Source organism: Gymnogyps californianus, chromosome 19, assembly GCF_018139145.2.
Source record: "Gymnogyps californianus isolate 813 chromosome 19, ASM1813914v2, whole genome shotgun sequence".
NCBI lineage: Eukaryota > Metazoa > Chordata > Aves > Accipitriformes > Cathartidae > Gymnogyps > Gymnogyps californianus.
In genome coordinates this window covers 7,923,247-7,943,593 of record NC_059489.1, presented here as the reverse complement: position 1 = coordinate 7,943,593, position 20,347 = coordinate 7,923,247, and the positions used below count along the sequence as shown (strand labels likewise).

The following is a 20,347-nucleotide window of genomic DNA, read 5'->3' as shown; positions in this document are numbered from 1 at the left end:
CAAAGGAGTTGGCCATGCTACTACAACAGCCTGGAGCCAGTCTCTCCTGTTTCTTTATCTGAAATGCTAAAAATCCCTCCTTCATACTTGAGACAAGAGGCAAAGCAAAAGGGAGGTGAAGGCATACAATGTTCTCCCTCTTTGGGCAGAGAGCCAAGCTGCTCTCTGTCCATTGACAGCCAGTGACTAGATGGCTGGGCCTGTGCGATTAAGATGGGATTCTCTATAGGCATCACCTTTGTTACTCCAATCTGATAGAGATCTGAGGGGTTCCCCACACATGAGACAGCACTGCTGCGCAGTCTTCTCTCTCCTCCAAGCACTTGTGCCTCCGCCCAGCCAGGAGGCCATACCTGGAAGATGAGATGTTGATATGACAGAAGCCAGGGCTGTAACTGGAGTCCTCAGAGGAAGACAAATCACAATGTGCTGACAAGTTCATCCAGGCTTTGAGTGGCTGGGGAATCCCAAGCCAGTACACCACTGTACCTGGCTAGGAAGTTCTGGAATGGAAGACGGACTGGGTACCCCTCCTTTCTAATGTGGATAGCCTCCAGTATCCCAGAATGTTGCAGCTGACAAGTGACATACTCCATATCAAAGACATTTGATAGCTGTGAATATAAGGCAGAACAAAAATGTAGAATAAGAAATAAAGAAAGCAAAAAGAAAGGAGACAGAAGGCAGAGAGTTTAAATAGGGTCTCCTTCTATTGTTCTGTCCTTGGGTTAGATCTTGCTATGGTCTATGGGCGATGGAACATGAAACCCAACACATCCTTTGGTGTCCAGCTGACACTGGCTTCTTATCCTCCAGCATGTGGTCAGCTCACATGGCCACAGGAAAGGGTGAGAGACAGAGAAAGAGGAAGAAAAGTTTCAAGCTATCAAATGAAGCAAAGAAGTCCAAACCCCAACAGTGAAAGGAGAGCTGCTGAAGAGGACTGGACTTCAAGGAACTGAGGAACTCCATAAGGAGCTCAGGGTGCTGCCCTACCTTTTTGGGATTAGGGGTGATGCACCGAATGAAGAAGGCATGGCTCCTGCAAAACAGAAGGAAGACCCTTTGATCATCCTCCTCTCTGTGCTGACCTGGGAAGCCTTCGCACACTTCTGGGTGTAGCAATCAGCCCAGCGCAGGGATGGCATCATAACAGTATCTCTCACCTCCTCAGCTTGGCTGTGAGGTCCTGCAAAGACTGCTGGAATTTGGACGCCAGTGTGGAGGCCTGAGGCTTGAGCCCTTTGCCTCTGGCCCCCAGCTCCTTTTGCTGACTATAGGCAGCTTTAGCCTTCTGGAAAATGTGAGACACCACCTGCAAAAACAAAGAAATGACCAAAGCTCCCTGAACTACATGGAAAGAACAATCTCTTCTACCTGAAACTGGGGGACCATTCTCCCTTGCCCCTAGCAGTGCCAGGAACCCAGCTGCATCCTCAGGCAGTCTGTGCCTGTTTTATGTATAAAATGCATCAATTGCAGGCAAAGATGACTTGCTCATTTCCCAAGTGTCCTTCAGTGGAACAAAACTCCTCACTGTTTCTCCAGGTTCTCCTGACACCTGACCAGGATCTTTCTGCTCCTCACATGAAAGCAATGAGTGGCTCGTTAGGTGTCTGCAATAGAGATCTTCATCCTGAACCACCACAGTACCTTGAGGCGGCTCTGAGAGAAGATATCCAGCACCTCTGGATGCAGCTGGTCACGGTTTTTGTTCAGAAACTTGTGGACCTGCAGATGCAAAGTCTGACTTAATGCACCACTCAGATCACCAACCAGACAGACAAACACCCCTCTTACACACACCTTGACTTGGGGCAGACAGCTGGAGAGGTGGAACAAGGGGAAAGCCCTAGAGAATGAAGCTTGCTGTTCCTGCTGCCACCAGGAATGGAGGAGACAATGACTTCTGTTTTTAGGAGGGATTGCTCCTTTTCCCCTTCACATTACCCAGCAGGCTTTGACCCCTCACTTTCTTTCAGCAGCAACAGCTTTCCTGGATTTCCAGGGCTCTGAGACAAGCAACGTAAGCTGTTGTATAGCTGAGGCCATCACCTATTTTGCTTCTGCCCAGAGGCAGCTTAGTTGCCTCTCCTTATAAGAATCTCCTCGTTTCTAATAAACTGATGCTCTAGAGGGATGTGCAGTTACAAAGAGAGGGCTTTGTTCACAGCACTTGGAGCTGGTCCATCAGGACATCCACAGCATGCTTCCAAGCTGGCCTATTGCTCCAACTGCTCAGAGCCCCCTGCTAGCTCACCTGATAGGTGACAGGGCCTGCATAGTGCTTCACAGTGAAGACTGGCAAAGGCAACTTGGGCTTGCTGTACCAAGGGCTGTTTCCATGATGGTAATGACACTTCTGGAGGAAAGTGTGGTCAGTGGCCTGTAAAGGAGATGACAAACATGTTTGCTGCAGCTGCAACATATTCAGTAGGCTGAAAAGCTGCTGTTAAACCAAAGGTAAAAACATCTAATACTTGTGCGAACACAGTCCCTGTTCAATCTGTGTAACTGCCTCACCATAACCATCCTGTGAAAGGGATCGGATAAGAGCTTCTCACCTGAGTCAATGAAGTCTGGTCATCCAGGATACGCAAGATGCCATGGGGTTTTGCAGCAATGAAATCTAGGCATGACTCACTGTACATCTTGGAAATAGGGATCCAAGCTAACTGCTCCTGGCTATATTCCTCCTGCATGTTAAAGACCAACCAGTCAAACTCAGCCACGCGAACAAGAACAAATGGAGGGAGTTAACAGAGGGATTTGGTTTATTCATCAGGAAGTTAGTGTTTCACTGCTGTTAGGAATTTGCCTAGAATTATCTGGTTTTGTCTTATGAAATTTCTTCTAAAGCCACTAATGATTTTCCTAATTTAAGAGAGGGAGGCTGCTAAGCAGAATGATAAAGTGAACTGTAAAAGGCAACAAGTCTGATACATATACCTTCATCTCCAGGACATGAGTGGTACATAAAATGTTACAATGAATCTACCAAACAGGCTTTAAAAGTACCAGTTGAGGTCTGGGGTCCTTGATCCTGACCAACTCACTTATAAAATCTGTAAAAGGGAGCAAGGCACTAACAAACTCCCCTTCCCTTAATTTGCTACAGAATTAGTAAAAGATATTAAATAGCCAACTCTTTGCACAAGGATTCCACGGGTACTGCTTAAGAGGGCCAGGTCTATTCAGCTTCCTGCTTCCCCACTAAAGGATACTCTCCAGCTGAGTGTCCTGGTTTCGGCTGGGATAGAGTTAATTTTCTTCCTAGTAGCTGCTATAGTGTTATGGTTTGGATTTAGTAGGAGAATAATGTTGATAGCAACAACTGAAAACATCAGTGTGCTAAGTAGTGTTTATACCAAGTCAAGGATTTTTCAGCTTCTCATGCCCAGACAGCAAGAAGGCTGGAGGGGCACAAGAAGTTGGAAGGGGATGCAGCCAGGCAGCTGACCCAAGCTGGCCAAAGGGATATTCCATACCATATGATGTCATGCTCAGTATATAAACTGGGGGAGGGGCGGATCGCTGCTTGGGAACTAACTGGGCATCGGTCGGCAAGTGGTGAGCAATTGCATTGTGCATCACTTATTTTGTATAGTCTAATTCTTTTAGTATTATTATTGTCATTTCATTATTATTATTATTATTATCATTATTATTATTTTTCTTCCCTTCTGTCCTATTAAACTGTCTTTATCTCAACCCATGAGTTTGGTTTGGTTTTTTTTTTGTTCTCTTCCCCATCCCACTGGGTGGGGGAGCGAGCAAGCGGCTGCGTGGTGCTTAGTTGCTGGCTGGGGTTAAACCACAACACTGAGGCTGCTTCAACTCATTCCATATGTGCTGCCTTTCACCTGCTGGCAAGAGTTCCATTTACCTCTTCCTGGGCAATGACAGTCTGGCTGAAAAAACGCTGGAGATGCTCATTGGCAAAGTTGATGCAGAGTTGCTCTAAGCTGTTCACACCTAGATCCTGCAAAGACAAAAAGGCATCATCATTTCCAACTCACAGCCCTTCCAGGAGGCTATGTCTTCTTGCAAATAATGCACAGCACCAGATTGCGCTGATCTGAGCTGCTGGTTCAGGCAGCTTGTTCTGATCAGTAAATGTGAATGAACCTGAGAAGTTCAAATCATCTTATGTCTGGTTTGCAAGCTCTCAGCCTGGTTTATTGACTACACTGAACAGGAAGAGGCAAGACAAGCTGTGAAGGAGCACAAAGAAGAAGAGATCTACTCTTGGATGCACACCCCCACCTGTATATGCTCCATTGTTTTCAGCATTCATCAGAACACACAGATTTTTAACAGGAATCCTAAGTATAAAACTCACAGGCCTTGATGGGCACATATCACTGCAAGTCCCTGCTCTGCTTAGTAAGTAAGCTTTTAACTTACCGCAAGGTGGGAAGCCCCCAGAAGCTCACTGGGGCAGAGACATGGGTGTATACCTGCCACAAGGGTAACAATTCCTGACCCAGAACTCTAGATGCTACCCTAACCTCAATTTCAAGAAGTAACACCATGCAGGGCCTTTGCTTACAAAATTATCTGCACTTCTCCTATCCCTGGCCTGATCCAAAGCCTAGTGGATCAGGGAGAATCTCTTCAGAAACTTCAGTGGATTCTGGACGTGTCCCTATTCAGGCTGGGAAAAACAGAAAAACAGGATATGCTGAAGCACATGAAAAGAAATAAATTGTAAAAGATAGTGTTAACATATTTCCAGCTTTATCCAAGTCTTCAGGAACAAATGGGAACAGTTAGATTAAAACTACATTTAAAATGTTTTTCTTACTTCTGTTAGTAATAGCAACAGGAATAATTAAAATGTGATTCATTAAGAATTAGCTCATTCAGCTCAACTCATCAGTACAGCAAATTTATACCAGGTATTTTTCTGGGTTTGGTCCATCAAAACAAGCTGATGGGTGATCTGGCTCCCCAAGCCACTGCTGAGCCGCAGAACACAGGCTGCAGGGAAAGGACTCTGAGCTGCTTTTTACAGGAATTTGTGTATAAGTGAACATTCTAAGAAACTTCTGGGGGTTTTGTCAAACCTTCTTCAGGTGAGAATCAAACCATGGAGTTAAAATCCCCATGTGTCCTTTCAACATCATACATAACTTGGTTTCTAAACTCCAGTGCACTTGCTGAAAAGACAGTTTTGATCTGTATTTAATACAGCATATGAGCTAATTCAATGGGCCAAGTTGGCTGAAAGTGCTGGGTTTGTTCTGATTTAAAACCAAATAATTTTCCTTCTCCTTAGAATGACAGAACCAAAGCTAGCTATGTGCACTATCTATGCAGCACCATACTGGTCAGTTCAGGCAAAGGTATCAAACATGCAAGGCTGACATGGTGGGAGCACCAGAAACCAATCTATTTGAGACTAGGTTGTTAACTGCCTACGATTGTCAGGACTCCACTTACACACTAATACTACTTGCAATCCACCCAGTCCTATGTACCTTAGGATTCTACCTATGCCACACAGTCATGGAAGACTATGGGCTCCTCCAGATAGCAATTCATAAAAAAAGCCTGTAGTAAGAGTGTTAAATCACACCCTGAAGGAGCACTTCTCTACTGCCTCTGGAAAAAAAAAAAAAAAAAAAAGTACCTCCCTGAATACAGGCATCTACTTTACGTGGTACAATTACTGTCTCCTTTCTGGAAAAAAGAAAAAACAAAAAGCCAAAACCAAAAAGAAAACCTACCCATCAGATACCCTCCCATTTCTGGCAGTGACTGAGGAGAATCAGCACATGTATTTGCAGCCCAGAAAATATCGAAAGAATAGGAAAAGCAACCTCAAAACCATGTATGTCCACAATGCCCATGGCACAGTCCGACTCCCAGGGAGCCAACCACTCATTGATTCTCAGCAGCAGCCACTCAAAGAGCAGGTAATACAGAGTCTTGGCAATGGAGTCCCTGAGTAGGAAAGGGGAGTAAAACCAGTTACAGCAAAGACAGCACCCTTGGGTGCATCTCACCAACCCAGACAACAATAGCAGAAGTCACCTTGCATTAATGGCTTCTTCTACAGACAGAGGAGTGAAGATCCGATCATAAGATGTCACCTGGATACATAAGAGCCAGAATTTACTATTGTTATCTCACAAATACACATATTTTTTTAAATCCACAAGAAAGTCAGCCTGGTTAATAAATGGATTTTTTTTTTTTCTATTTGGCCTGAGAATTTACCCAGGTATCAAAGGAAAAAGTAAAACCAGAATTTGGCTGCCACATTTCAGAGTGGGAGTCAGCTGGCCAAAGTGTTAAGCCTGAAGCCACCTCATGCCAGAAAAGAGCCCTCCTAGATGTGAGTTCTGCCATCTTTACAGAGCTGCCTTGAGGGGTTCAGCTCATCCCTGTTACTGATCCAGCACAGCAACCATTTTACTCCTGCTGTTACTTCCCAGATTTTGGACCTTCTAAGATGGTGGCCCTTCTGCTGACAGAGCACTGGGCTAGGGTATTCCATGCTTCAGGATGAATGAGAAATCACCAAAAAGGTACTCACAGTGACACGGTGAGTGACAGCACTTTGCAGGAAATCTGCTGAGACACGCAACAAATTGGCCACAATCTGAATCTCAGTGTCACTGGCGATGGCTGCATGTTCATAGGATTCTTTCTAAATAATGGAGAAGAATAACAGATTCAACTATGGATGGGGTACTAGGTTCCACTAGTATTACTGTTCTCAACAGCACCTCAGCTGCACAGAGCTGGTCACAGCCTGGGCAAAACACCAGCATCTAGGTTTGTTTTGGCTCCTCATAGAGCCAAAGCTCTAATGCCCTTTGGTTGCCTCCCATTTTCTGTCCTTGCCTAGGTCAGTCTAGAGCCTAATATCAAAAGAACAGAATAGTCTTCAAAGGATATCATCTTCAGTCAAGAATAATGTCCCCGGTCCCATCACATAGGATAACAGCAATGTTCAGCACAAATAGCCCATTCCCAAGCTGCCAAGGATTAGCGTACCTCATAGGAGGTAAAGCAGATATTCCCCAGTTGCAGAATGGCAGCCAGGACAGCCCAGGTGGAGGTCAGCTGATCATCCGAGAGGCTGATTCCCTCCAGAGCTTGCACCAAGACCAGAAAGTCCTGACTGTCCTCCTTCCCCAGGATGTCACAGGCTCTGCCCTGAGAGAATCGGGACAGACAATCATGGTCAGCCCCTTTTGCCCCAGGCTGGAGCTGAGCTACCAGCAGTGATCTTCAGAGAAGCAGTTCAATGTTTTAAGGACTGGAGGAATCTGAAATAAAAAGACCAAAGACACCACTAGTGGGAGCTCAGCATTCATGACAGACCAGTCTCTTTTCTCTCTGGAGTTTTTGAGAGTAAGATCTCTCTTGCCCACACATGTGAAGTTTTTATTATGGTTCCAATATAGGCACCCCAGCTACCCCTGAGGTAGAAGGGATGCCAGAATCTACTCCCAAGCAAGTCACGTCAGAGTTGCTACCCCAAATGGTACCAGAACCCAATGTATCAAAGCAAATGGGTTTCTGTGCACCTAGAGAGCCATCCTGGTTTATAGTCTCACCCACCTCTGCCACAAAGCTTCACTACAACGTGGGCATATCACTCTTATTCTTCTTGTGCTTTTCTCTACAAGAGGACACTCCTAACAACTGCCTGTAACCCTAAAGTTCACGGAAATCCTGGGTCAAGGGGGTCTGTAGAACCTGCTTGTGTACAAGGGCATTCTTTGACAAAAGTTTCCAGCTGATCATCAGATTCAGATGAGGACAAGAATGAGGTCCAGGCAGCCCTTGGGCTTCTTCTTGCCAAGACCAAGAGCCGAGAGAGATTTTTGTCAGTCTCTGCTAACTTCTTTACGCATGATCTGATCTTTTTCACTTTTCTTCTCTGCAGCAAGCTGAGACACTCCTTTTAGCTACCACCTTGAAGAGTTTAGTTTACAATACAGATCCTTTGCCAACTAGGAACATCACCCCATTAAGGGATGGGCCCTTAATTGCCTTCCATCCTTGAGTCATTTATGGTACTTGTCCATTCCTTGCCTGAAGGAAAGATGATAGCAATCATTCGTCAAGGATTCCTCACATGACCACAGCTGCTGTAAATAGTTTGCCCACCTGGGAAAGCTCATCCACACAGCTGAAATGGGAGAGATATCTTGCTATTGCTGTGAACTCCTTGAGTATGGAAAACATTCTTAAACAAAAGAAACCATGCTTCGAGGTGATGGCTTGCCATAAGTCTGGCAAACAATTTTCCAATTTAAATAGATTGCAATCAGCAGTACATTTCAGTGGTTTAAAATTTCCACCCATTTACTCGGTCAATGAAGCAAGTATTTTGCCGAAGGTAGAAAGAAATAGGTAGAAAGACTGCTCTTTTCAGTCCCACAATAAATTGCAAACGCAAGGAAAGACAACGAGAAAACGACTTCTTTACCACAAGGTGGAGCCATGGGCCTACACAATGACTACTTTTTAAAAAGGCTTTCTTTGGGAGCAGAAGGGGCCTGAAAGGTGAGAAAAAGATCACATAAGAGACAAAGGTAGTCCTTCTTAGGTCAGGTGTGAGAAGGAGCAGAGCAGACTTTAGCATAGTCCTGTGAGGGACACATCAGGAGGGAAGCAAAGTTATCGGGTGCCTCACTAACCAAATAGAAGTGATGTCTTAGCCATTTCACTCTATCAGCTGCTGCAGAGCATCCTTGCCTCACTCACCTGATTCAGGTAAAAGTAAGACTCTGCCTCTTGCAAGTACAACTCCTCTTTCTGCTCCACAGGCAGCCCAGCCAGTAGCTCATAAAACACATGGTAGTTCCTCTCACCATGGGCCTGATAGGGGACACAGTTCATAGAGTTGACTCATATTCAGTTCCAAAACCCTACAGAATACATGGTGCCATGAACCAAACACTCAAAGAGCAGGACACTGAAACTCTGAAGTCAGCAAGAGGAGGCCAGAAGCCACCCAAGAACTATTTAATTTGAAAAGTTTCCAGGGTTTCTCTCTGATACCTTAAGAGCATTCCATTTGAGAGCAGTCCCTTTCACACAGCTCCAGTATCTGACCTTTTCCACACTCCAGACATTAAGAAAAATCAGTTGAGGAAAGATTTAACTTCCAGTAATCCCTAATAAGTGGCTTAATTCAACTGTTTGAGACAGAGTGACCTCCTATTTATCCTAAATAAGCGATCACCTTGTGTTACACAGAGGAAACATTTCTTGCTAACAGAAGAAATGGGAGGCAATTCTCATACTTATTCCCATCCCTGTTATTTAACAGTAAATTTAAGATTAAATAGGAATAAAGGAGAGAGGGACTTCTCTAGGAGGGCGGGCTTATTGGTCCTCACCTGAAAAACCACACGAGACTTCTCCAGCAGGTACTGGGAGATGGATGTTCCCACCACGACGCCACTGAGCATAAGACAACAACAGATCCTGTTAGAAGCTAGCGACAGGTTTTCTGTAGATCCGTTTCTCTGAGGGTTTAGCAGAGGGAGTTGTTGCTGAGAAACAAGGGTATGACCTGACCAACTTGGTGTGAATTTTGAAGCTTTCCGGCACAGGTGTTTTGTATCAGACTATTGCAGAGAAAGCAGCTATGAAACATGTAGATTCAAGTTTGGGTTCTGAACAGCCTCCAGAATACAAAGGAACTTGGACGTAAATGATCTTCACAGGATATGTCCTGAAAATAGTCCAGGGGACATGCCACACCCCTTCCCTTCAGCCATATCTGATTGCTGTTGCATTACCACTCCCCCATCTGACCTTACCCACACATGTCAGGCTGATAGCCTGTGGGGACAGGGACCACCTTTTTGTTTTGTAGTTTAATTGCATCTTGCACAAATTGATCCTGGACCAAAACCAGGATGTCCAAGTACTACAGCAATAGTGGGCCATGCAGCCAGCAGCCTGGAGTTAAGCTGCATGCAAGGACCTACTGGCTTTTAAGCCTGTCATGTGTCCCATGCAGATTAGGCAGATGTATAATGAAGGGCTGAATTAGTGGGCACCTGAACATATACAATTGATTTGAGAAGAGTCAATATGGCTTCTGTAAAAGGAGATCCTGCCTCACTAACCTCCTGGAGTTGTCTGAAGGGGACAACAAATTTGCAGATAAGAATGATCTAAGCGATATAGTCTACATGAGTTTCCAAAAGGTTTTGACAAAATTGTGGGACTTTCAGGGAAACCAAGCAACCACAGCATAAGAGGGAAGGTCCTCACATGGGTAGGAGTAAATGGCTAATCCTCTTAATGGGGGAGGCAACCGCTAGAGTTCCACAAAGTGTCTGTGCTCTGACCTGTGAGTGTAACTCAAGGTTTGATAAGTGACCTAAAAGAGGAGCTGAATAGCCATGTGACAAAGCTTCCTGATTGTATGAAATTATTCAAGGCAGTGAGGATGAAGGCCAACTGTGAATAAATGCAGACAGACCTTACAATACTGAGTGAGCGAGCAAGAAAATGGCCCATGAAATTCACTGTAGATAAATGTAAAGTGATGTATACAGGCTGAAGTAATCCCAGCTTTACATATAACTGACAGGCTCCGAGTTAACCATTGCTGCTTAGGACTGAGACCTTGGGGTTATGATAGACAGTTCCGTGAAAATATCAGCTCAGTGCTTGGCAACAGTTTAAAAAAAAAAAAAAAAAAAAAAAAGAAAGAAAAAAAGACACCAGAAGTTAGAAAGGAGGCAAGTTCAAAACAAAAAAGGTGTTTTTCACAGAACTGGTTAGACCTGTAGAACACTTGCCAAAGACTGTTGCAGAGGCATGAAGTTTATATGAGTCCAAGAGGAAACTGGAAAACCACAAGTGTCACAGAAAAACTCCTGAGCTGCTGCAAATGGTTAAGAGCTAACAGAGTGTTAGAGAAAAGCATTATATGTATTTGGCCTGTTCTTACTGTTACCTCAGTGAATGCTTGTGGCCAGTGTTGGAGACACAACATTGTATTAGATGGCTCCTTGGTATAAACCAGTTCAGCCATTCTTATGTTCTTAATTTATCACCCATCTTGAAAGGTGAAGATCTGTTCTTTTGTGGAGGAAACCTAAAAGCAAAATAGGGGTGTAAAATCACCCTCTTCCTATCCTGATGATAACAAGAGTGTAGGGGAGGGAGGGCTATTGCATGAGCTCTAAGCACTGCTAGACCTTTTCTCACCCAAGCACCCCTTGACAGCTGGGAAGGACAGCATCCCAAGATGTTCCTTTAACTCACTGTCGCAGGTGAACGTTCAGAAGCTTTCCAAAACGGCTTGAGTTATCATTGAGGATGGTTCTGGCATTCCCAAAACTCTGCAGGATGGGTAGGACATTGCAGGGCTTGAAGAAAAGAGGGAGAGAACACTTCAGTAGCAATCACAGGTTTTTAAACCCAAAAGGGACTTAAGTAACTGTTAGTTTGAAAATCCAAGAAAAATTGGACTTCACAAATAATTCTTGCCTGGCTAAAGAGTCTCTTTTTAAATTTATCTTGGTATCATTACCTCTAGCCATTGGTGAGTTGCTCTATGAGCTCATTACCTTCACTGCTATGATCTTTCACTTTACTTCTGCTCTGTGTTTGTTCAGATTCACCTCCCAGACACTGCTATAAGGTCTCTAAGGCAGGTATCATCTCCCTGTTCAAACAGATATAGCACTCTATACAGCATCAGGGCTGCCAGATACTAAAATACAGAACAACAAATACATCAGCTGTCCTCATGTCTTTACGGGAGCTTCACCTTGAACCACAAGCCATCCAAAGTCCAGCTCAGTTAAACAGGAACAAAGAAATAACATAAACAGTATGGCCTCTTTACCCTGTCTTTGGCTTCTGCTCTTTGCCTAACCATCACAGCATAAAGCCAATCTCAGCTGCCTCTTACCTGTCTGATTCTGTGGCTGTCTGATCTCTGGTACAGCATGGTCAGGTATTGCACAATTGCTTTGGCAGCTTCTGTTTTACCTGATCCACTGTGTCCGCTGGAGGAACAAGAGGTAAGGAAGCTGGCATCAAAACAGAATTACCTAATTTAGACATATCAGAGGACCTGTTACAGCAAATCAGTGGAGTTGTACTGATTTACAACAAAGGAAGATCTATCACATACTGTTTGAAACACTGAGACAACTTGACAAAATAGGCCCAAATAAGATTCCACTGTGGAATGCCAAACGCCTTCTCTTCCACTCCTCCAAACTAATGTGAAGCTAAATTCAAACTGTATTTGCACAGAGTGAAATAAAAATCCATCTTATTCATGTTCTCTACTGACAGCCTTAACACAAGAGCCAGAATGATAAACTTATGGACAGTGCAATACAAAGATGAAAGTCTTACATAAAGAAATTAACAAGCCGTCGAAAAAGTACCCTTATTTCCTACCTGATGATGACACACTGCTCTTGCTCTGATGACTGGGATAGCGTGTAGGCCATTTCTGCTATGGCAAAGATGTGTCTAGATGTACAGAAAGAAAACCCCAGTTAACTGACCTCACATTTCTACATCACAAATACAGCACCAAAAGGTTACTCATCAGTGATCTACGTTAGAGATGGGCCAATATCTTGATCTGAGAAATGTGAGGAAGCAGGCAAACCAGAGCTTTGTTCTTTGCTGACATCAGGTTAATACCACTGTTACAAGCTGTTGCAAAGTTCAGGTTCCTCCAGGACCTCTTCAACCTAACCTCAGTAATACTCTGTGCCATGGTGTTTAATATAAGGGACACCAGCAGTATTATCTGCACTAGAGGAACCTGCCTACGTTGTTAGCTCTGGTAGGGCTGTACCAGTGTTAGCAGTGGGGAGCGCATACTGCCAGAACTCCTCAGGTACAGTCCCAGCAAGCATTGAATTCAGGACCTTCAAGCAATACTGAAGAAACTTGACCTAAAGAGTTTAGCTTTGTAGCGTTAGAGGTCCGAGCAACTACAACTTTGCCAAATGGATTGTTCACTTCCTGTGGCATTCATCCTGCTCTATCAGACAACTGGAGGAAAATAAAATACTTTCTGGAGCACAAATGGAACAGAGTTTAGGGAGTTATTTGAGAAAGAGAAACATACGGGGCATTTTTTGAGAGAGTCCCTTGGTGGTACTGGGTAGCCACATCTTCAGAGTAGATACTGAGGTCTTTGAAAGGATTCACAGAAACCAAAATTTGCCCAATGTAAGTCTAGGACAAAAATAAGAAAGGGGAAAAAAAAAAAAATCTGGTGGCTTCTTAGAGTTTTCTGAACAAGGAATGCAATTGAACACATATATTAATACAAAGATTAAAATGACCTTTAAAGGAATACTGTCTATTCTGACTATACTGCCAGCTTACTCAGGGCATAGCACAATTTCTCAGTGGTCGTTTTCAAAGCTCTGTCATTAATAATTTGGGATAACTGGGCACTCACTGGTCCATGGTCATCTTCACTGGTCACTGTCTATTCTCCAAGCTTCACATGAAATTACAGGCACAGGTTTGAACACCTGGGCCAGTAAATGAAAAAGAGAACAATTAGCCATCCAGAACTAGCTCTGGACTGCAACACTGTGAAATGTTTGCAGAAACTCTGGAGTTTCTTCTCGAGATCCACAATTTTTACTCAGAACTGCTTTGCTAAGACAGGAGAGTTCCACCAGGAGCAGCTGAGGCTAAAACTGAACCCAAGTATATTCATACGTTGGCAACAAATACCAAAATTAAGGAGAAACTCTAAGACTTTCAGATTTTACCACAAATATTTCATGCTACCCATTTTCTGAGCAAAAGCAGTGTGAGTATCCTTCTTATTACTGTTCCCAGTAATAAGTGAGCTCTTGAGCTACTTGGTGCATTATTAAAGCTTGATGGAATGATAGAAATTATTTTCTCTTAAAGGTCATTGTTCAGAATGAATAAGCACTGAAGAAAAAGAGAAAAAAACCAAAACACCACTACCCATACATAAATAAGATTGCGATGGAACCGCTTCTTCAGACACAGAAGAACTGAGCTCTCACAGACTTCCCTACAAACAGAGGAAAGGACCTGTCAGCCATAAGCTTCACTTGCATGTGTTAATATTAACCTTTCTGCCCTCCCAAAGATTCGTAGGAGGCTGGGATCTGAAACTATTCACTGCCTTCACGTGGTTCCAACATGTCCAGGATTAAACACATCAGAGAATAGAGCAGCCAAAGCTCAGAACATCCAGCCTGTCTCTGTGTGACCACACCTCCTTGCACACAGCCTTTACAGTTGTTTATCTCAACAGGATGGCAAGGGTAGAGGGTGCAGGACATGTGTGAGAAGCAGTGTTAGGTGCTTCTCTTTCAACAACAGCAGTGAATCCATGATTTAAAAGCTGTTGAAGATGTAGGGCCTGAGTTTGCCACAGCTGAAGACAACGGCAGTCACTAAAGCCACAGATGCCTGTGTCAGTAGGCAAACAACATAGAAACGTGCCTCTCATCCTGCAAGTCTTCCTGACTTACCACCCACTTCATGCAACAAGAATGGTATCTCAAATTCCCAGATCTGTCCTCCTGCAATACCACAAAAGTCACATCAGCATCTAAACATCGTTTCCCCTACCCATAAAGTGTATTTGGTTTTTTTAGAACCCATTTCAGGACTGGGAACCATTTAACAGGAGAGGTAAAGTTCCCTGGATGCATCTGTAAGAAAGTCCGCTAACTAGGATGAGCTGCTTTCTCTGGTGTGTGACTGCAGAGATTCAATGTGCACTCTCTGTGCAGCAGAGCTTGGGGACACGCTATGCACAACAGTCAGGAGCTCCCTCTGCAGCTGTGCTCCTTCCCACACGGTTCAGTATAGGTCCATAACTTAAATAGTGCAATTCAGTCTTTTACTTAGCTTTACTGCGGAGCATCAGTTACTCAGCTATGATATGCATCAAATTAATTCTATTTTCTCACATGGTAGCCAAAGATCTATAATGTGCTTTCTGTTGTTGAGCCAACAGTAGCTTTGAAGGATAACAAGCAAGCCCCTGTGACCTTGAATTAGCTGCAGAATACCACTGACAACACATACTCCAGTCTGGTTAGATCTTCAATCTCCTCAACTTCTACACAGTGGTCTTCACACATGTACACCTGAAATGCATAGACACATTACTGAAAAATCAGGAGAAGTTCAGCTTCATTCCAATACTGGAGACAACACCTGTACCTGTTTCTGCATGAATTCCATCTCTAGCATATTGTCAGTGATGTCTTCTGCCTCCCACTGATCCTTGCAGACCTTCATCACATGGCTGTTGGCCAGATGTGGGTCCTTGTAGATGGCCCATTTACTGAGGTTCTCAATGGTTAGTCGTGGCAGCAGCAATTCAGAGTTCAGCCATGCTGCAGGATCACATCCCTGAGCCTGCTGCTGAGACCAGTGAACACAAGGTGTGACTATGGACCCTGCAGTCTGGAGGACACCTGAACCCTCTTTGACATCTGCCTCACTGGAATAATCTGATGTACATATTGGATCCTCCTCTTGATGTGGAAGGAAGCCCTGTTCACTGTTTCTCTGAGGGCTTTGATCCATCAAAGATCTGGGAAGGTCACATTTCAATCTGCAATCCTGTTGCACAGGCATCACAGATTTTCTGCCTGATAGAGATCTCAGTTTCTCTAGGGAAAAACCATTCCCAGAGCCCCTGGATAAGGAGCTCTTTGTTGTAACCATGCTGTGGACTCTGGGGAATACTATAGCAAACTTGGCATCAGTAGCATTGTTCTTCTCCTCATCCAAGCTAAGTAAGCATGGAAAGGAACTAGTTCCATGAAGAGGGGAATCACCAGAAGGCAAATCAATGTGTCCCACTTCCTCTGCCATTTTAGGACCACCTTTCCCCTCCACTAATGGAGGAGAAGATTCTTTGTCACTCAACTCAGCCCTCCCCAGCTGTCTGGCTGCACCAGGGAAGGCTTTGCCAGACCGACCAACCCACCCAGCAGTGCTTACAATCCGGATAGCCACTCTACTTCTGAATCCAAAAGGTTTGCTGCTCCTTTTCCTCTTCCCAAATTTCTTCAAGATCCATCTTGAAATACCAATTGCACGTGCCACGCTCAGAAGACGAGATTTCAGGCTTGCTTTCTTGGCAGGTTTTTGACCAAGCCAGCTGGTGACTTTTCTAAAAGCAGAATGGGTGTGCAAGTACTTGGATCCTTTCCCATCATGCACATTTTCTTTTTCAGAAGATGCCTCTGCAACCACTTCTTCTGCTTTATCTTTTTTTGCCTCTACAGTCTGGCCTGAACTCAGTTTAACTTTTCCAGTAACTTTTCCAACTTTCTTCTTCTTGCCAAGGAGCTGCTTATCAGATGATTTTTTTGTAATAGTGGAGCAGCTTGAAATATTTGAAAGATTTAATCTTTTCACTCCAAAACTCTGAACTACGTTGGTTTTTTTCTGAGTACTGAGCGTTTCTAGAGTCGTGGGTTTTGAACAGATGCTTTCAACATTTTTCAGGTCAGAGTTGGTTTCCAAAGCCATCTGGACAGGATTTGGTTTACAGCTTGTTAATAGTTTGGTCTCAGCATTTTTATGTTTGTTTTTCAGATTGAGAAGGATTTGGGATTGAGAAGAGCATTTCTTTGTAAGCATCATCGCTGCTAACTCCTGCTTGCTACAGTCTGATGAACTGTCCCTCTGCATATGTCCTACGACTTTACCTTGTTCTGCAATCTCACACCTCCCAGATTTCTCTTTCAATGTCATCTGCTGCTTGGAGAGCAAAGGGCTATCTGCCAGTGCACTGCCTTCATCATTCACCTTCTCTTCCTGTTCAGTTCCTTGAAGCACTTTGCTAAGGCGAACATGGAGTTTTGCTTTCACAGCACTAGGCAGTCGTTGTTTTGTTGCATTTTCTTTTCCTCTGTCAATGCTCTCTTCAGTGCTGTTCTCCCCACTGCTGTCAGATTTATCACGCACACCTTTTGACGTATCTTGAACTTTGTCATTTTCTAATGTATTTTCCTTGCCTACTTCATTATTGCCATTTTCTTTGTTCTTAAGACTTTTAAGTTGGAATCCTGAAATGCTTACATCATCATCTTTCTCACTGCTCTCAGCTAGAATAGATTTTGGTTGTACTGGCATGTCATCTTGCTTCTTCATTTTCTCCTCTGCCTCCAATCCTGCAAAGTCAGTGCCTTCATCCTCAGATTCATTCCTTCCACCTGTGGTCACCTGCTCCCTTTCAGTTTCATTAGATGCTTCATTGCTTTCATCAAGCAGTTCCTTGCAGCCTTTTCCTTCAGCCACAGGAGGATCCTTGAATGTGGCTTCTTTCTCACTGATGCCATCTTCCTCTGAAGAACTACTCTTCTCTTCACTGCTTGCAGTGCTGTGCACTACAGTCTCTTTTGTACCTTTTTTATGGGTCCAATGGCCTTCATTGCTGCAGTCAGAGCAGGAGTTATCTGAGGTTTCCAGGATATTTTCTTCTGCGCTATCAGTGACAATAATCCTGGTATATTTTCCAACTTGCTTTTTCCCAGTTCTCTCACCTTTTCCCTGTGCCATACTGCCTTGGGATTGAGAACCTGACTTCTGCTCAGAAGCTTCCTTAAAGCCATGATTCTCATTGTGCTTTTCCCTATGCCTGGCATTGTGTGCCTTCTGCAGCGAGTCATGTTTCTGAAGAGAGCCTTCAATACTTTGCACTGCAATTGACTTTACAGACTCTGACTCGGTGACTTTTTCACTAACAGCAGGACGCTTTCCACGCTTCTTTTTAAGACTGTGTTTCTTGCTGTTTGTGGTGGCCTTTTCCTCCTTATCGCTACTGTCCTCACTTTCTTGTCCTGATGTCATTTCCTGTTGCTTGCAGGCCTTTCCTTTTTTCCCCTCCAACTTGGACACTAATTGTTCTCCATGTTTTCTCCCCAAACCAGATTCTCTTTTATCATTTCTCTTGTAGGCTTTTTTCCCCTGGAATAACTTTTTGTGGCCATTGTCTTTGCTTCCCTGAAGCCTTACCAGCCTCTGGCTTTTTAAGGGGTCCTCTTCAAGGGTGTCATCTTGTTCAGGCAATGACTCTTTGCCCTTCAGCTGGCCTTTACTCTTACCTTCCCACCGTCTCCCACAGTGGATCTTTGAATCTCCTGGGGAGCTTGCCTTTTTCTCACAATTCAACACTTTCTCTTTTCCAACCTTTTTGTGCTGAGTCTTGGATTGGGAAGGAGGCATTTCTTCAGTGTTCAGGAGTATGTGAGGGCTTATCTCAATTCACCTATGAAAGGAAACATTTTGCTGTGAATTTAGCTACAAAGAGAGGCTAGATCCTCCTAAGTGGTACTTCACCTCATTTCTATAGAACTGAACAAACTTTTGCAGAATCATACATGTGCAGCTGAGGTATGCCAAACTGACTGTCCTGTTCCAGATTAATCTGTTTTATTTTGTCATGAATCACCCTTATTTTCTTCTTTTATTAGGACTCTTGCCAGAGGCCAGTCATATACAGGCAACTGAACGAATGTCCATGATTTTCCACAGCTGACAAAGGTTTGGCCACACTGTAGTTTAAGAAAGAATGATTATTTTATTTCAGCTTTTGCTTCTCCAATAACCTTCTTTGTGCTGAAGAAAAGAGGAACACATCTAATGATCTATGTCAAATGAATGAACAGTAAATAGCTAACTCAGTTTCCTAGGTATCCAGAATCACAGTTGGACCTATATGAACAACACTGGCTTGCAGGTTGAAAAGACACAATACTGAGTAGATGCTGTATCGCTGAGTAGAAGTGAAAAGACCACAACTGATTGTTAACCAAAAAAAAAAAAAATTAACTCAAACTGTACAAGCTGAATTGATACTGCAGTACTAGAATCTGTACAAGCTGAGCTAATGTGTAATTAGTAGAAAGGATGCAAAACTAGAAGCCCCACTTTTTGTGTTTATTTATTATTCTTCCCCCTTTTGTTTGAGCACTTGTCTCTTAACAAGCAAATAAGTACTTGGTCAATTTAAATATATCTCGTAATTACAGTTAAATAGTATCTAATTTTCCAGGGGATAACCTTTTAAATTTTCTGCAGTGCAAGAGAAGGATATTAATGAGCAGATCATACTCAAGATTTGACCTGTCATGAAAACAGTTTAGCCCAAATAGCAAAATTTATGAGGAAACCAGCTCTCATAGCAAATAATGTCTGTCCCTGAACATCCCTCCTGAAATCTTACTGGAGAGAAGGCTAAATAAATAAGGGAATTAATGAGGAATGGGAAAAAGAGAGAAGAAATAAAGTGGTAGAAAAAGAAATATAATAGAGTGGACAACAACAATAACAATCCAATCATGTCAACTGATAATCTCTGCAGGAAAAGGCAGCTGAAACTAGGTTAACTTTGTAGCATAAGTCTACATTTCAGAATTGCTTCTGAAGACATAAAATAGTGACAGAAGATTGCTTTTTTTTTTTTTTTTTAGGATAGTGTGAGTTGCCCACAGCAAAAGGATTTTCAAATCATCATAACTGATTCTACATCAGGATTTTTGTTGATATATAACTGTACTGCAAAAACACACTGCATAAATCCTGGCAAGCATTTGTATGCCAAAGAAAACTCCTAATACACACCCGGTGCATGTCTGTGGAATTGCCTGACTCCATCTTTTCTTTTAGCATGATGGGGCTGGTTTTGAATGGTGTGTTCCATGAACAAGCATTCAATGCCTTCCAGGATCTGGCTAAACTGAGCAAGAAGTCAAAAGCAAATACTGCACCACTATGTAACAGCATCTTCACATAACTCCTACTGAGTGCACTGTTATTAGCTGACAGTCTAGGAAATGTTCAGTATTCTAAGTGTTAATCAGTATTGCTTATCTCTTTATCTTTCCTCCAATCATAGGCAGGAAATAAAGGATGCAAAAGTGCCCAAAGGATTAGTCCTGACCTTTCAGCCTGTTGGAAAGTATCACTTCTATCCTTTCCAGTTATAAAGATCCTTTATTTTATGAGTCAACCTCTTGCTGCTTCAGACAGACCAAAATACCACTTGGGCTCCAGACTCCACTTCTACCCATTTGTCTGAATGAAGTGCTAATGGCAGAGCCTGGTTTTGATTCCCCAGTCACTAAACACTTCAAGGCAAAGGTCCAAACCAGAAAACAGTAAGGGCATAATGGAAAGGAAATGATGGACCACAGAAAGGAAAACCAGGAGGTGAATGGAAGAGGAGAATGGGACTAAGAAAAAAGAAAAATCTTATAGCAACGAAACCCAAAAGTCTGCAACATCTTTCCAAAGAAAAAAAGGTTAAAAGCCTCCTGTTAGGGGCATTTGTAACTACCTCAGAGATTACATTAGC

The 20,347-nt window shown here is 43.4% G+C and overlaps 1 protein-coding gene across 1 annotated transcript in view; it reads right to left on the bottom strand.

Moving 5' to 3' along the window:
* The window catches only part of MYO15B (myosin XVB), a 46,550-nt gene extending 28,709 nt beyond the window's left edge, over positions 1–17,841 (bottom strand). Inside the window, exons 1-20 of the mRNA XM_050908659.1 lie at positions 15,196–17,841; positions 15,058–15,119; positions 13,960–14,029; positions 13,094–13,203; positions 12,409–12,483; positions 11,909–12,029; positions 11,257–11,360; positions 9,369–9,432; positions 8,731–8,844; positions 7,009–7,170; positions 6,545–6,658; positions 6,040–6,098; positions 5,826–5,949; positions 3,887–3,982; positions 2,565–2,696; positions 2,261–2,386; positions 1,654–1,731; positions 1,167–1,315; positions 997–1,042; positions 480–614 (exon numbers count right to left, since the gene is read on the bottom strand). Of these exons, the coding sequence (XP_050764616.1) occupies positions 480–614; positions 997–1,042; positions 1,167–1,315; positions 1,654–1,731; positions 2,261–2,386; positions 2,565–2,696; positions 3,887–3,982; positions 5,826–5,949; positions 6,040–6,098; positions 6,545–6,658; positions 7,009–7,170; positions 8,731–8,844; positions 9,369–9,432; positions 11,257–11,360; positions 11,909–12,029; positions 12,409–12,483; positions 13,094–13,203; positions 13,960–14,029; positions 15,058–15,119; positions 15,196–17,841 (4,587 nt within the window). The remainder of the gene's footprint in view (positions 1–479; positions 615–996; positions 1,043–1,166; positions 1,316–1,653; positions 1,732–2,260; positions 2,387–2,564; positions 2,697–3,886; positions 3,983–5,825; positions 5,950–6,039; positions 6,099–6,544; positions 6,659–7,008; positions 7,171–8,730; positions 8,845–9,368; positions 9,433–11,256; positions 11,361–11,908; positions 12,030–12,408; positions 12,484–13,093; positions 13,204–13,959; positions 14,030–15,057; positions 15,120–15,195) is intronic.
* Between the last annotated feature and the right edge of the window lie 2,506 nt (positions 17,842–20,347).